The sequence below is a fragment of the Bipolaris oryzae genome, assembly GCF_000523455.1.
Source record: "Bipolaris oryzae ATCC 44560 unplaced genomic scaffold scaffold_29, whole genome shotgun sequence".
Lineage (NCBI taxonomy): Eukaryota > Fungi > Ascomycota > Dothideomycetes > Pleosporales > Pleosporaceae > Bipolaris > Bipolaris oryzae.
This window is the reverse complement of record NW_006911305.1, coordinates 23,865-38,832: the sequence shown is the minus strand read 5'-3', so window position 1 is coordinate 38,832 and position 14,968 is coordinate 23,865. Positions and strand designations below refer to the sequence as shown.

At 51.3% G+C, this 14,968-nt stretch overlaps 6 protein-coding genes across 6 annotated transcripts; 4 read left to right on the top strand and 2 right to left on the bottom strand.

The window, feature by feature from the left end:
• Positions 1-1,325: 1,325 nt before the first annotated feature.
• Positions 1,326-3,908, top strand: COCMIDRAFT_88962 (uncharacterized protein; the record flags this gene model as incomplete). The annotated part of the gene is made up of 1 exon (XM_007687412.1): positions 1,326-3,908. One exon carries the CDS (start codon positions 1,326-1,328, stop codon positions 3,906-3,908), a length of 2,583 nt encoding a protein of 860 aa, XP_007685602.1.
• A 1,488-nt stretch (positions 3,909-5,396) lies between these two features.
• COCMIDRAFT_34593 (uncharacterized protein) lies at positions 5,397-7,165 on the top strand (the record flags this gene model as incomplete). The annotated part of the gene is made up of 3 exons (XM_007687384.1): positions 5,397-6,088; positions 6,138-6,918; positions 6,968-7,165. 3 exons carry the CDS (start codon positions 5,397-5,399, stop codon positions 7,163-7,165), a joined length of 1,671 nt encoding a protein of 556 aa, XP_007685574.1.
• A 1,039-nt stretch (positions 7,166-8,204) lies between these two features.
• On the bottom strand, positions 8,205-8,690 carry COCMIDRAFT_55238 (uncharacterized protein; the record flags this gene model as incomplete). The annotated part of the gene is made up of 1 exon (XM_007687411.1): positions 8,205-8,690. A coding segment is annotated over one exon (486 nt), but the record flags the coding sequence as incomplete, so codon positions are not given.
• A 657-nt stretch (positions 8,691-9,347) lies between these two features.
• Positions 9,348-10,841, bottom strand: COCMIDRAFT_88881 (uncharacterized protein; the record flags this gene model as incomplete). The annotated part of the gene is made up of 3 exons (XM_007687410.1): positions 9,348-9,639; positions 9,705-9,933; positions 9,989-10,841. The coding sequence occupies 3 exons, from the start codon at positions 10,839-10,841 to the stop codon at positions 9,348-9,350; spliced, it is 1,374 nt and encodes a 457-aa protein (XP_007685600.1).
• A 166-nt stretch (positions 10,842-11,007) lies between these two features.
• COCMIDRAFT_88986 (uncharacterized protein) lies at positions 11,008-12,750 on the top strand (the record flags this gene model as incomplete). Its single annotated transcript, XM_007687409.1, has 1 exon — positions 11,008-12,750. One exon carries the CDS (start codon positions 11,008-11,010, stop codon positions 12,748-12,750), a length of 1,743 nt encoding a protein of 580 aa, XP_007685599.1.
• A 993-nt stretch (positions 12,751-13,743) lies between these two features.
• Positions 13,744-14,948, top strand: COCMIDRAFT_88913 (uncharacterized protein; the record flags this gene model as incomplete). The annotated part of the gene is made up of 3 exons (XM_007687408.1): positions 13,744-13,864; positions 13,920-14,279; positions 14,359-14,948. The coding sequence occupies 3 exons, from the start codon at positions 13,744-13,746 to the stop codon at positions 14,946-14,948; spliced, it is 1,071 nt and encodes a 356-aa protein (XP_007685598.1).
• Positions 14,949-14,968: the final 20 nt, after the last annotated feature.

Genomic DNA, 14,968 nt, shown 5'->3' with positions numbered 1-14,968 from the left:
GACCTCCGAGACCCCTGAACCGACCGCGGATGCAGTGGCGTCTTCGCTTCCTGCACCACACACTTCTTCTAGTCAGTGCGCCCAAACTCTGAACCATGCCAACCTTGCCTGTCCCACCCTCAGCCCTGGCTGCTTTCCCACCCCCCCCTCCGCTGCCAAAGTCTCTGTAGTCGCGAGACACACCGTCGCTGCCTCGACTGCCTCGCCTTGTCCCTTCTTACCCACCCTCGCTTTTTCCATTCACCCCGGGCCTTCCTCTCCGTCCATTTCCGCGAGCTCGACGCTCATTCAACTACCTGGACCTAGCCATCTCCCTTTGAACCCCATCGACTTTGCCTTTTTTCTTTCTTTTTTTTTCTCTCTTTCTTTCCGTGCCGTTGCGAAGCTTAGCCTCCGCATTTACCACCTGTACATACAAACCCATATGCATGCGTCTTATATTAGCCTAACGGCCTGCCCACCACCATCATCATCACCACTTTTGCGCGCCCACCCCATGACCAGTCACCAAGAACACCATCTTCGCATTCCCATTGCCTAGACTGCGGACTGCGCTCGTCCGACCACCTCTCACGGTACGTACATGGATTTTTTGCCTCTTGAAACCCGGTTGGGATCAGCGCCACGCGCCTGCAACGGACAACGTCACATCGTCTTGTGCCTGCCTGCCTGGGCTTCCGCCGTGTTCGTATTAGGCGTGCGAAGCCTGGACTGCATGGACTCGCTGTTCATAGCAGCCCTGTTGTACTGTGCATTATCGTCGACTTTCTTGTTTGCGCCGCCCTGGCAGGCCTGCTTGGGTAACATTTCTCATGCGAGCAGCCTCTTCTGACTTGCATTCCTCTAGGCCTGTCGATGTCTGATACAGAGCATTCTTCCATCGTGCCAATCTCAAAGTCTTTGTCTCACCAAGCCTTCTGGTAACCGGCTATCTGCTGAGCAAGGATTCGCGCCCTTCCACTGTCTCGAATCGTTCGTTCTCGTTCCCAGCTGTCACCTTCATCCACCATCGTACCGGGCTATTTCGTAAACTTGCCTGGTCCATCACTCAAACAGCAAGTACTCTAACTGACCACTGTGCACCTTGCATGTTCGCACTGGCCATTGGCCGTCCTGCCGCAGTTGCATATGCCTCAGTGGTCGCGCAGCCATTCCTGTAATCAACTCCTTTCACAACTCGACGGCCTGTCCGGACTACCGTCATCGCCTCTACTTACTTTCACTACTCCCCATCTCAACCTGGGAGCTTCGCGCTGCGCATCGTCGATCCACAGCAGGCCAGTGTCGATTGACACACCCGCCGTCAGCATTTCCACGTTCAATTCATGAGTTACGACCCGAGATTGGGCGCCGGAGCATACCGTGCGACGGACCCAGAAAGAGATGGAGATTCGAAGCCGGGCTCAGTGCGGGCTGCTCGGGAAAGAATGCAGGCCGAGCAAAAGAGGACACAGCTCCCAGACACTTCAAAAATCATCGGTCTCCCCCGCCGACCCAACCAACTCGTCTCGCAATATTCTCAGGGGAAGGCTGGTCCATCACCAATAAGGGTTGTGCCAGACACCAGAAATGAGATAGAGTCGAGCTCTCCGTCACCACAATGGCCCCTCCCTAGCAGCAGAACCGAGAGGGTAGATCCCCCTCCTGACCTTCCGCCACGTTCGCCCAAAAGGATTCGGGCACCACGACAAGACCCTCGCCCCCTGTCCGAAGACTTTCCAATTCAGCAATTATCACCAGACACGGACTCTCCACTTTCCATGGGTTTCCCACAACGCAACGACAACCTCTCGCCGGGGTCTTTTCAGTCTTCTTCGCGTCCCATCACCACGTCATCTATTGCGTCCGATTCCTCGATTGGATCCATACCCGATTTCCCCGTCCCCCAACCGCCCATGCCAAACATACAACAAGCTCGGCGATTTCCAAGTATAGGCCCGCCACCCTCTGCGCGAAGAGGACCTTCATCATACTACACACAAATGTCTTACGTGTCACCCATTGTCGAGGAATCAGAGTCACATTCTACAGCAATTCAGTCGCAACGAGGTTCTTTTGCATCGAGTAACGTGTTTCCAAGCAACGCAGATGCCTTCTACCCAGACGACGACCCCTTTTCCGACGAAGAAGGAACAATCGATAGTAACATGGATACCCTCTCCGCCAGCGAGCATGACGACCAAAGGGGACTTGTTCAGCCTTCACCGGGTCTTGTGCGACAAGCTAGTTTGGGTAGGCGAACCAAGCCATCGCTCATGACTATCAGATCCGTGGAACCTTCCGGTGAAAAGAAGAGTGGCCCGAACAAACCAAGGACGGATGCTTTCGGGATCGCTGCAATGGGACTGGGTGCAGCGGCGTTTTCATCAAGAGATGGTTCTCCTGGAAGGGCTAGGTCGCCTTTGAGCAGGTCGACTTCGTCGGAATCTACAAGCACGCTGCAAACATTCAGAATGAAGTCCGGAGCTGGAGGGACTTCGTCGCCGCTTCAACAAGAACTACGCCCAATCGCGCTGGGAGACCGCGCTGCCGCACGACGGCCTCCGAGACTTGACATGGATGCTGTTCGTGACGCTGAAGCGCGTGGTAGTCTAACAAGTTTGCCGGATCTGATTCGGAGAGCGACACGACTCGCATCTAATCTCGACCGTGGGCGTACAGCTAGTCGCCTAGGCATGGACTTTTGGGAAAGCGGTGCCCCTGAAAAGAATAATGGGCGTCAGTCTGGTCTATCTGAAATGCTTGCAGCATTTCCTCCACCTGGCCAGGAAACCCCAGTTCGTTCAGGTTGGGTTACTCCAAACGCCAGCAATGGTGGCAACTCTGACTGGCCTTCGGTCAGAAACTCAGACCGTGCCTTCGTAAACAATGATACCAAGAACGAGAAACCGGAGAAGCGCCGAAGATGTTGTGGCATGCCACTATGGACATTTATCACACTTCTAATTGTTTTGCTTTTCATCATCGCTGCAGCAGTCGTCATCCCAGTTGTCTTGGTCGTCATCCCCAACCAGAACAGGGCGGCTAGTACCAGCGCTGCTCAAGATAACACAGGAAGCAACAATGGTAACGGCGGTGCAAGCACCACAAATGGTGTGGCCATTCCAGCTCCGACAGCCGGCGCAGGGAATAGTCAATGTTCTGGTGCCATCACCTGTCAAAACCAAGGTGTTGCAATACTCAACTCGGACATGTCATGCAGTTGTATCTGCATCAACGGCTTTACAGGACGTACGTGCACCAATAACGATGCTACTGGATGCACAACCACCAGTATTGCAGGCACGGCGAACAACGCTACCATGGGCTCCGGTATCCCACGCCTGATGGAAGAAGCCCCAACTAACTTCAACGTGCCCCTCAATGCAACCCTTATCCTGTCACTGTTTTCAACTCTTTCTCTGAGCTGCGCAGCCGAGAACGCCTTGATAACATTCAACGGCTTGGCCTCTCGATCTGTACCCCAGCACGTGCACTCCATGGATTTGCGGACGACATTCCATCCTTCACGAACACTGTCAGCTCTCCATCACCCCCGCCCTGCGCAAATCCCAGGTCAACAAGTCAAGCGCCAGACGGTCGGTCAGAGCAGGCAGAACGGAGCTTCTGGCAACCAGAACTCGGGTGGCACAAATGCTTTGGTCATCCAGCCCATCTCCAGCAATGTCGATGCGCTTGATCTTGGCCGTATCGCTGTTCTATTTGCGCTTCAGGAAAGTCGTAGTCTAGACGTTGCTGCCAACGCACAGGAATCCATACAGACCCTACTCACCGACAATCGTAACGGCAATGCTAAATCTGGAACCGTCGACGTCGGCCTATTCGAACTGAACATGGTGGATTTCACCATCAAGTTTGGAAATGGAACTACGATACAAGCAAAACCTCCCTCCCCATCCACCTCTTGAGCATCGTGACTCAACGTCTGCTCATTCCCAACATTTTGCGTTATCTACTAAGCGATACCCTTTTTTTTGCATTTTCAATCCACCCTACCGACCGACCCCCCTATTTTCATTTTTGTCAAATCTTGTGTAACAACATCTGAGCCAGTGCGCCTACGGCAGCACACAAGTGGCCTTCTTCTTCATCTACTGTCCTTAAAGAACGTTTCCCCCATATACCCGTCCTGTGGACGTTTGTCATGACCCTTGGACTGGATCTAATGTTTTTGTACCACTGGATATACCCTAAGATGAAGTTGCAAAAAGCAGTCTTGATCTAGTAGCATAGGAAGGATTTTTAAGTAGCATACTGCATTGAATACAAACTCCAATTGGAAAAGTTGTACAAACAATAAATGCCTCTCTGCGCAGTGCTTGTATTTTGATGTGTGAGGAAGCTAGGAGATTGGGGAGATGGCCAAGAAAACCATAGTCGGCAGATGTCAAAACTCTATCTTGGTGCAATATCAACACATGGATATACACACACGCCCCTTCATCCACGGATTGCAATGCAGACTCAGGCAACAATAATATTCTTGAAGAAGCTATCCTGTTGTCGTCTTCTTCATCCAACTACATATCTGGCGGGCGCGCATGCCTTTCATTCGTCCCTTCCACCCCCCCCCTCCCCGTTTCACTTTCACTCCCACTAACCAAAATGACTTCCACGCTGCATACCGCACTCATTCAACCAACACAGAAGCTTCTATTTCGGAAGGAAAAGAAGGCAAAGGTTTTGGAGGATTACTTAACCTAGTGCTTCCTGTGGGGTGTATCAGTGTGTGGAGATGGGTGGTTGTGACTGATGGGTTTGATTTGACTACACGACAGTGTCGCATTCAGTGATTCGATACTACTGCTGTAATTCGATATTGTACTGAGAGGTTCTATGCAACTACACTCCAATCTCGCGAAACATGTGGTCGACAAGAATCATACCGGCCTTGTTTAGTGCCCTGCTCTTCCTGGTTTAAGTTTGTCATTTCTGACGGAGATATAAGATTGGCAACGGATTCGCATCGACATATGTATATTAGCGGTAGATAAGGAACTCTAAATCAAGGTTTTCTTACTTGCATGCATCCCAAGTTTCAAGCGATGGACGAAAGACCAACACCATGTTTATTGTCTGGTTCTTCAGTATGGAATAGAGGCAGTACCAAGATTTCCAAAATGGTCACGTGCGTATTGACATAGATGTGGTCTGCAGATACGATGGCCTGCATATTAGGACGCTCGAGTAATTCGACTTGGTAGGCGTTCAAAGCAGGTGCCAACAATGGCGTTGGCGATCAGGGCAGGGCTGTCCTACGTACCCCGCCATGCCCCACCTACGCAATGCCGCCAATTGCCTGTTCCTGAGCTACCAATTGACACGACAGCAGCCACACACCCTCCACGCCACGCCTGTTACTGCTGCATTCCCACAACCTCTCCAATTCTCCAAATATGCCTCAGGAAGCCTCCAAGGTGTCCGACCCCGACGCCGACACCAAAGTAGCCGCCGAAGCAGTCGCCGAATCGAGCAAACAAGCAGAGGCCGAGTCTGCAAATGAAAGCGGCGACGAGGAGACCGGAAAAACGGAAGGAACCGAGGGAGCAGCTGGAAAGAAAAAGAAGAGTAAGAAGAACAAAATAAAGGATGCGCTCAGCGGCAAGGGAAAGGCGGGCGAGGTCACAGATTTGAACGCGCCCGCTGGAGGAATTCTGCCCAAGGAAGCTATGAACATGCTGCTCGCAAACAATCCTGCGCTTGCGAATGAACTCCAGGGCAAGGTGAACAACAAGGAGGACCTGCAGAAGTTGCTCCAAACGCTCAACCTCAACGAGATGCTCACTGGGCTGGCGCCACAAGGCAGCCAAAAAGACATGGCCAGCCACGCATTCTGGAAGACACAGCCCGTTCCCAGCTTCGACGAGATGGCAAACAAGGACAAGATCAAGGACGGGCCAATCAAAGAGATTGATATTGAAAAAGTCGACAAGAACCCAAGTCCCATGTACCCCGGCTTTGAATGGGTGACTATGGATCTGGAACAAGAGAAGCAGCTGGAAGAAGTCTACGAGCTGCTCACCAACCACTATGTCGAGGACAAGGATGCGACTTTCCGCTTTAAATACTCGCCTTCATTCTTGAACTGGTAAGAGTGTTGCAACAGTAGACAACAAACTCAAAGCTAACAGCTATAGGGCTCTAAAGGCACCCGGTTGGAAGAAGGAATGGCACGTTGGTGTTCGCGCAACTGCCTCAGGGAAGCTGGTTGCATTCATCTCCGGCATCCCGATACAAATGCGAGTACGCGACAAGGTTCTCAACTGCTCCGAAGTCAACTTCCTATGCGTCCACAAAAAGCTCCGATCGAAGCGGTTAGCACCCGTGCTCATCAAGGAAATTACCCGCCGCTGCTACGTTGAAGGTACATTCCAGGCTGTATACACTGTTGGATCCTTATTACCCACTCCCGTTTCCACTGCCAGATATTTCCATCGCGCCATCAACTGGGAAAAGCTGTACGATGTTGGCTTCTCTCCCCTGCCCCACGGTAGCACCAAACAACGCCAGATCATCCGATACAAGTTGCCAGACACCACATCTACCCCCGGACTTCGCGAAATGGAGGCTAAAGATGTTGACGCAACTCTCAGTCTCCTGCAGCGATATCTTGAGCGCATGGATATGGCTCAAGTATTCGATAAAACTGAGTTCGAGCACTGGATGGCACCAAAAGAAAAGCCCAAGGAGCAGGTCGTGTGGAGTTACGTCGTCGAGGACCCCGATACTCACAAGATTACAGACTACTTCTCCTTCTACAACCTTGAGAGTACCGTTATTGGCAACAAGAAGCACGACACCATCAAGGCAGCGTACCTCTTCTACTATGGTACTGAGGTTGCGTTTGAGAAGGACAATGCAGAGTTGAAGAAACGGTTGAACTTGCTGATGAAGGATGCGCTCATCCTGGCAAAGAAGGTAAGCACGCTGATATTACGCAACTTGGATGGTCAGCTAACACAGATAGGCTGATTTCGACGTCTTCAACGCCCTCACGCTACTCGATAACCCACTGTTCCTGGAAGACCAACGCTTTGGTGCTGGAGATGGATCATTACACTACTACTTCTACAACTATCGTGCTGCGCCAATTCCTGGCGGCATCGACTCGAGGAACCAGGCGAGCAAGGACCATATGGGTGGTATTGGATTAGTTATGCTGTAAACCGCTCAGTGAGCTGGTACGTCAGAGGGACCTCCCCAGTTTGCTTCAAGACCGAGTCGGTGGTTATGCGGCACCAAAGTTGACGATACTATTGCACGTATGTTGTCTTTTTCTAAAACTTGGCTGCGCAGTCGCCATGTAGTTGATACCAGTTTTCTGATCTATATGTGCCTTCTTTATCTTTTATGTCCTATTTGCAACTAACAGCAAAGAAATGACCTTTGTCCAGCCACTGTCAGAATGAAGCAGGTTTGGCATTTGTGTCCAGGTCGCCACAATTTACGAACAACTCTGGCAGTACATGACTCAAGTCATAGCTGGAGGAGTGCCACTAATCGTGATTCGTAGTTCTCATACTTGCTATTTGCCATTGACGCCCACGTGTTCTGGCCCCGGATGCCCCTTTGCCATTCAATACACCAACAGAATGTAAAACTGTATTGGCCCAATACAACATTATCTCATATATATATACACATATGGATGTTGCCTTGCAGTTTCGATGGAAAAACATCTATTTCAAGGTCTTGGAAGAAGAAGAAGAAGAAGAAGAAAAATACATGGACAAAAGACTTGCAGGAATCGGCGAAACTTTAAATCGAAATTCCGAAAAAGAAACCCCCTCCCCCCCCAAACCTTCAATGAAGGGATAAAGTCGGTGTATTAAATGCGAGGAAAGCAGAGGCTTAGCGAGGATAAAGTTCAGTCAGTTTGATACTAGGGGGGGGGGGAGTGGATCTCATTCAACGAGTTGGGAAGGGAAGGGGGATCGAGAAAACAATGAGCTGTGTGCATCTTTGTCGTATGTATGTGCAAAGGAGCCAAAAGTCGTTGTGCATGCATCGTCGTAAAAAAAAAAAATCAAAGTTTCGTTACTCAGCTGCAAACACTCACAGCGTCCCGGCATTCCCCTTCACGATCAATTCATATCCCATAACATCGCTTCGCTCATAATCCATTATCATACACTCATATTCTTACAATCGTATACACAACATCCCTAGCTCCATCACCTCCTCCTCTTCTCCTCCCCACTTTCTTCTTCCTCCTCCTCCTTGAACCTAACCTCCCCCGCCTGCAGAATCATCTGCGAAATCGAATTCGGGACATCCTCCTCACTCTCGTAAATCCGCTCATACCCCAGTCGTCCCCTCAACACCTTCCTCGCCTCCTGCAGATTCGATATGTCACTCACCCACATCACACCGCCTAGCATCATTATCCCCACGCTCGCGCAGTTCATGGTGGCGAGGTTGAATGCCTGACACGCGTCGGCGAAGGGGCTAAAGTACTCGTGTGGGTTGGTATTTGGAGCGAAGTAGGAGGGCGTGAGGCGTAGATGGCGCCGGTGGATGGCGCGCCGGGTTAGGGTTGTGCTGAGGAGGAGGCAGGTGCTACCAAGGAGGTAGATGGAGAGTTGGTGGAGGGAGCGGGGGGAGGTTATGGGCGGGCGTTGGTATGCGGGTTCAGTGGGAGGTTGTGGGGGTGGAGGAGGGGAGGGCGCCGAGGGTGCGGGAGGTGGTGGAGGTTGTGCGGTGGGTGGGCGCATCATGCTTCGGATGATTGGGAGATTTCTTAGGGTCTCCATTGGTATGGTGGTGCTGTGAGTTGCGCGGGGAGAAAGTGGTGTAGGCTTAGTGGTGCATTTCCGAGTTGCGTTGCGGACTCCCGAGGTGGGTTGTGAAGTTGGATGCGTGGATTCGGATTTGGTTGGTGATTGAACAATTGACGTCGTGGAAAGAGGGATGTAGTTATGGTCTGATTTTCCAAAGGAGTGCGGAGGTTGCAAAGCAATGGCGCGGGGAGTCTGCTGGAGAGCGTCACAAAAAAGTTGCGATGGGACCGCGGTTGGTGGACCCTTTGGTCCGTGCACCGGCATGCTGAGGATCCCTGTAGCACATTCATCGGTCCCCGATGCATATGTATTACCTAGCTATAGGCATACGAGAATTACTGCCAGAACACCTAGAGAGCCAATTTGACAGTTTCAAAACAACAAGACACTTCAATTGGCTGACTTGACTACTCCAGCTTTTTCATTCATTATCCGCCATCTATCTAAAGTATTGGCATTGCAAGCAGGTACGATGCAATAAGAAACAAATTCCCCTTCTTTTCAAATCGTCAACCCCCTATGTCTTCACATAATCACTCTCGAAATTATCCAACATGACTCCAGAGTCTAATACCTCGACCGGTGCGCTGGCCGCTGCGGGCCCTGCATCATAGCCAAACGAGCCGGGTTCATACCAAAAGTCTCAGCTTCAGATGGCTTCTCCGGCGCCTCAGCCTCCTCAGCACCAGCATCTTCGCCCTTCTTGCCAGACTTGGCCTCCTTCTTCTGCTTACGTTCGCTTTGTTTCATTTCGAGTTCGGTCTTCCTGACGCGGTCGCGGGCGCGCTCGTCGTGGAGCTTCTCGTTCTTTGCTGCGATTTTGGATCTGCGGGCTTCGCTGTTGCCGCCGCCTCCAGCACTATTTCGGTTTGTTAGCTTTTGTGCTGATGTGCTGAGAAGGGCTTAGGGAGGGGATTGGCATACCTAAGTTCAACATTGATCTTTCTGCCCTCCTTCTTCTTGGGGTCAGGGAAGACGGAGTGGTGGTACTTCTTCAAGCACGTCACCATGCGATCAAATCGATCGAACTCAACAAAGCATGTGCCCATAAACTTGTCGCTACCCTTGTATGTACGTAGACGGATCTCGCTGGGCTTAATCTTTTCAAAATGCTTCTCGATTTGCTCCTTTGTTGCAGAGTAAGGGAGGTTGCCTGGCGATTGTTTGTTAACTGGGAGCTCGCAGCGTGGGTGCATGACTATACATACCAACAAAAACGATGAAGCGACCTTGGTTGGCCTCAACTGCAGCCTCGGCTTCCTCTGCCTCCTCAGCATTTACTTCCTCGGTGACTTCTGCATCTTCAGCGGCAGCTTCACCATTGGTTTCGGCTGGAGCTTCTCCATTGGTTTCGACAGCAGTCTCGCCATTGATCTCTGCATCCTCAGACTTTTTTGCCTTCTTCTCTTTTTTGTCCTTCTTCTCCTTCTTTTCCTTCTTGTCCTTCTTCTTTTCTTTCTTCTCGGACTTGGATTCAGTATCTGCACCATTGGTCTCTACCGGGGCGGGCTCCGCTGTGCCACTTTGCTCCTCGGCAGCGTCTTCCATAGGCGTGTCCTCGATCTTGGCCTCATCCTTGCTCTTCTTTGACTTTTTCGGCTCCTTGTCTTTCTTTTCTTTCTTCTCCTTCTTCTTGTCCTTCTTGGCTGGCGCATCAGTCGCGTCGGGCATTGGCTCGTCGTCGTTGACGCTGATAAAGTTTTCGGACTTCTTCATCTTATCGATGAGGGCGGCCTCCTCTGCGGGGGCATCTTCGGAGGCGTCGACATCCTTGGACTTTTTGGACTTTTTGGATTTCTTCTCCTTCTTCTCCTTCTTTGCATCTTCTACAGCGTCTTCAGTGGCAGGCGCTTCTACAATATCCTTGTCCTTCTTCGATTTCTTATCCTTTTTGTCTTTCTTTTCCTTCTTTTCCTTCTTCACCTCTACAGCTTCGACTGCAGGCGCATCCTGGGAATCTTCGACCTTCTTGGACTTTTTGGACTTCTTAGGTACATCCTCTGCTACCTCGGTATCGCGCTTGCGCTTCTTTTCAACGTTGTCAACCTTGGACTTAGACATGATGGCGGCGCAAAAATGTTGGAGAAATGCTGTAGCGTCGCGAAACGAAATTCCGAGACCTTGAACTTTTTCTGCCGGGCGGTGAGTGCGAGGGCCGTCTTGGCGCGTGAACAACGGATGGCCGCAAAGAACATCTCAAGAAAAGGCAAAGCAATTGCAAACCACAATGCGGCCGCCGGTGCATCTGGCAAAGCTGCCACGGGGCGCTTTGAAGCCCCCGAGAAACCACACGCCCAATCCTCCTTGTCCGCGCCAATTCTCCTACAGGCACCCCCGCCAATTCCTCGTTGCCCACCAGGGCTCTGCGCGGCCACAACTCCCGTTCCTATACCCCTCCGGTCAGCACCTCTCCAACGGCCAGCTCCAGCGTCTATTCTCCATCAGCGCGAACCATAAGAAATTCATCAAAGAGACTGCGAAACTGAGTGTGCGATACAGCATACTCATCTTCCTCCTTACGTCATGCTTCAGTATTGCAAGTTTGGGCATACTGAGCGAACAGCAAGAGCGGGCGTTTCCGTCGCCACATGAATGGAGTCTGATCACAAGATTCAGATTTAGGAGAGGAAAGTGGTGGCAGGTTCCGGAAAACAACGAGGAAGAGGGGTTTCCGAATTGGGCCCGAGTCTACTCAGAGCTGGAATATGCGCTGAATCGACTGGAGAACCCAAACAAGGACGGAGCTGGTCTTGCGGAACAAGAAGAGGGAGGAATACTGGTTCCAGGAGTAGGCAAGGCAGGCTTTGATATATCGGCAAAAAGCGATGAATGGCGGCAAGGCTATTACGAGGTACTCATGGGCATGGCCAGTGCCGCAGAGCGACTGGATGGATGGGTTACAGACAAGTGGAGAAGGAATGTCTGGGCACCAGAGTTCGTTCCATCCGCCACAAATCCGCGACCGAAGGCTGTGCTTCCTGGAATGCCAGAAGTACCTGACGAAGAGCATCGTGTGCCAGCTGCTGAAGCGCCCGAGTCCTTCTACCTCAAGATCATCACATCCAAGGGATTCACTACATACCAAAGGTTGTCCGCTGCTTTGGGGTATGCCGACTGGCTCAGCTTCCGAAGGCTGCCAGACTCTGCTGAAGAGATGTACAGATGGGCATTAGATATTGCCATCGATGGCCTCCCAACCTCAGAGCCTTCTACAGTCATTGATCGAGAGACTGGTGTCCTATCTTCCACCGCACCAAAGAACTCAATCACACCTAATGCAGTCTATGCTGCTACAAACCTGGCTATATTCTTTGCTGAGCAAAGAAGAATCGCATCCGCATTACCAATCTTTGTGTCTCTACTCCGGGCTCGTATCGGCGCAGACGAGGCGCGTATACCCACCATTGCACCACGAAAGGATTCAAGTTTGGTAGGCACATTGGTCAGTCTTCTCCGCGAGCCAGATTACCCTCCGGTTCCGTCCTCCGGAGACGAACCTTTTCTGCGCAAAGAAAGTGACCGCTGTGAGGAAGCTGCGCTTAAGAACTACATTGGTGAAATACTCTTCGCGACTGCAGGGTCATCTTCTACCCAGCGTCAACAGGGCCTTTCTTGGGTCCGTGACGGAGTCTCAACTTCCAAGGTTGCGCAATCTCTAGGTGCTATACGCTCTAATGATGATCTTCGCAAGAAATGTGAAAAGTGCGAGGAGGTTGGCCTGGAATCCTGGGGAAAAATCATGACTTATCTTGCTGCCGAAGCTAGGGAGAAGCGCGATAAGGCAAAGAATGGAGGTTTGGCAAGTTTGATGTGGAAAGTCAAAGGGACTAAAACGCTAGATGAGGAAGTGGAGAAACTGGAAGGCGAGGAAGAAGGCGTCACACTCAGGCTGAACAAACTGAGAAGCAAGATGCTGAAGGAAGAGTACGAAGAGATGGATCGCAAGTATGCACGGACTTTTGTATTCTAGTAGCTGATTGTACCATATATTCTACAGCACGAGATAGTTCCAAAGACTACGGAAAAGGTTTGTAGCTTCTTGTTGTGTCTTAACTATCAAGCCTTTCTTGAACACTGCTTCCCCCCACGTGTAAAGTGATTCGCTCTCGGTAAAGCCATGCTGCAGTGTGATGTGTGAGCATGGGATACCTAGTGCATGCGCGCAGAACGACTGTTCAGGGGCATCACAAGGCAGAGTTCTCCTCTTGTTCGCCATCCTATTTGGGAAGGTCACACCGTTCGGCTATCACTACTCCTGCTTACTCCACATCTGAGATTCTCGTTTCGCTCGTGAGCGCCATACAGTCACCAGACCCAGCTCCTGCAGACACCCCTTTGTCTTTTTTTTTCAGGCGCAATAGACGTCGGCGGTCCTTATGCGCAAAAAGGCAACACACAGCGAGTTTCTTGGCCACAGTTCAGCTCGGAAATCGCCTGCTCCTAACGTGGACATGCTTTTCGCGCTTCATTAATCCATCGGCTACGCCTTTGCCCTATCAAAGTCGCTGCATCCTTGGGCTGAGATCGCCACATACAGCCACCAGCCTTGCATTAGGGCCCGCGCACATGGCGGCCAACCATGCACGCCACATCCGCTTGTCACTACGAGTAGGATGGGACCCGATTATTTGCCGTTTGCTTTCTTCAGGTCTCCACGTGTGATTGCGTCTTTAGTTTATTGGTAGGGCCGAGATGCTCATCTGGACAAAGTCAGCGAATGAGAATGCAGCGAGGGCATATGCACACATAGATGGGTGGAACTTGCATGTAAAGAGGTGTGTGTGGAGGCGATAGTAGGGGGACAATACATCTATGCAAGGCACTGCAAGGACGGGCTAAAGGAGTTCACTCAGCTGAATGGGTCTTGTGTGCAAGAGGTGCAGAGATCATATAAGATAACCGCCATGACGACGCTCAATACAGGCCTGGTTGTCTTCCTTTGTCCATCAGAAACATAGACATCATGGGTTTGACATCACTCATTGCCGTTGTGACAGTCGCTGTGTCCTTGGTGAACGGAGCACCTCTCTCACAAGAAAAGAGACAAGCACCGAGTGGTGTGCCTGACTATGTCTTGAAGTATGGTGAGTTATCTCTCTCTTTCTCTCTAAGAAAAGAATGTCTTCTAAAATCATACAGCTCCAATCGTATATCTTCACTCGGAGGAGAAATATTACCCGACCGACCTCCAATCATTCCTCACCCATACTACCCCTCGCGTAGACTTCAATGAAGTCCCTGGTCCTTCCAGGCCCCTAACAACCTCAAACTTGGATCAAATGGCCAACAATGTTTGGCTTACTTCCAATGACGATGTGACTACAGATCCTACATGGATCAAGGGCACAAAACCTAACGCGAGTGGTAAAACTGAGGGTGCAACAACGGCAGCCATCATCGTCAACGACAAGGGCAATGGAAGTGTAGACGCCTTCTATATGTACTTTTACGCCTACAATTACGGTGGAGAGGTACTAGGATGGAAGCAACTAAACTTTGGTAAGCAGCATTCCTATCTCACCAACCAAGTCCACCATAACCCCCAATAAGTACCACATTACTGACACACACCACTCAGGCAACCACGTCGGCGACTGGGAGCACACCATGGTACGCTTCTCCAACGGCCAACCCACCGCAATCTGGTTCTCGCAGCACGCCAACGGCCAAGCCTTCCGCTACTCAGCCGTCGAACGCGACACTACCGGCATCCGCCCCATCGCCTACTCCGCCAAAGGCTCCCACGCAAACTACGCCATGGGCGGCACCCATGACCACACGATCCCAAACCTCAACCTCCCCGGCGGCGTCCTCGAAGACTACACCAACAGAGGCACCGTCTGGGACCCGCTGCTCAGCGCCTGGTACTACAAGTTTACGCCTAGCACCAACAAGTTCGAAGCGTATGACGGCCAGGCGCCGACCGCGTGGCTGAATTTCAAGGGCAAGTGGGGTGACCAGGAGTATCCTGAGAGCGATAAGAGGCAGTTTAAGCTTTTTGGCCAAGCCAAGTTTTCGGGAGGGCCGACGGGGCCCGCGGATAAGCAGTTGAATCGCGAGAAGATTTGTCCTGAGAATGGGAAGCTTTGTATTTTGAGGAGTATACTTGTGCCGAGGAAGGCAGGGATGGATGGGGCGTTGGCGGAGAGGGATGAGGTTGTTGGGTGAATGTGGAGTTGTTGGGCTTT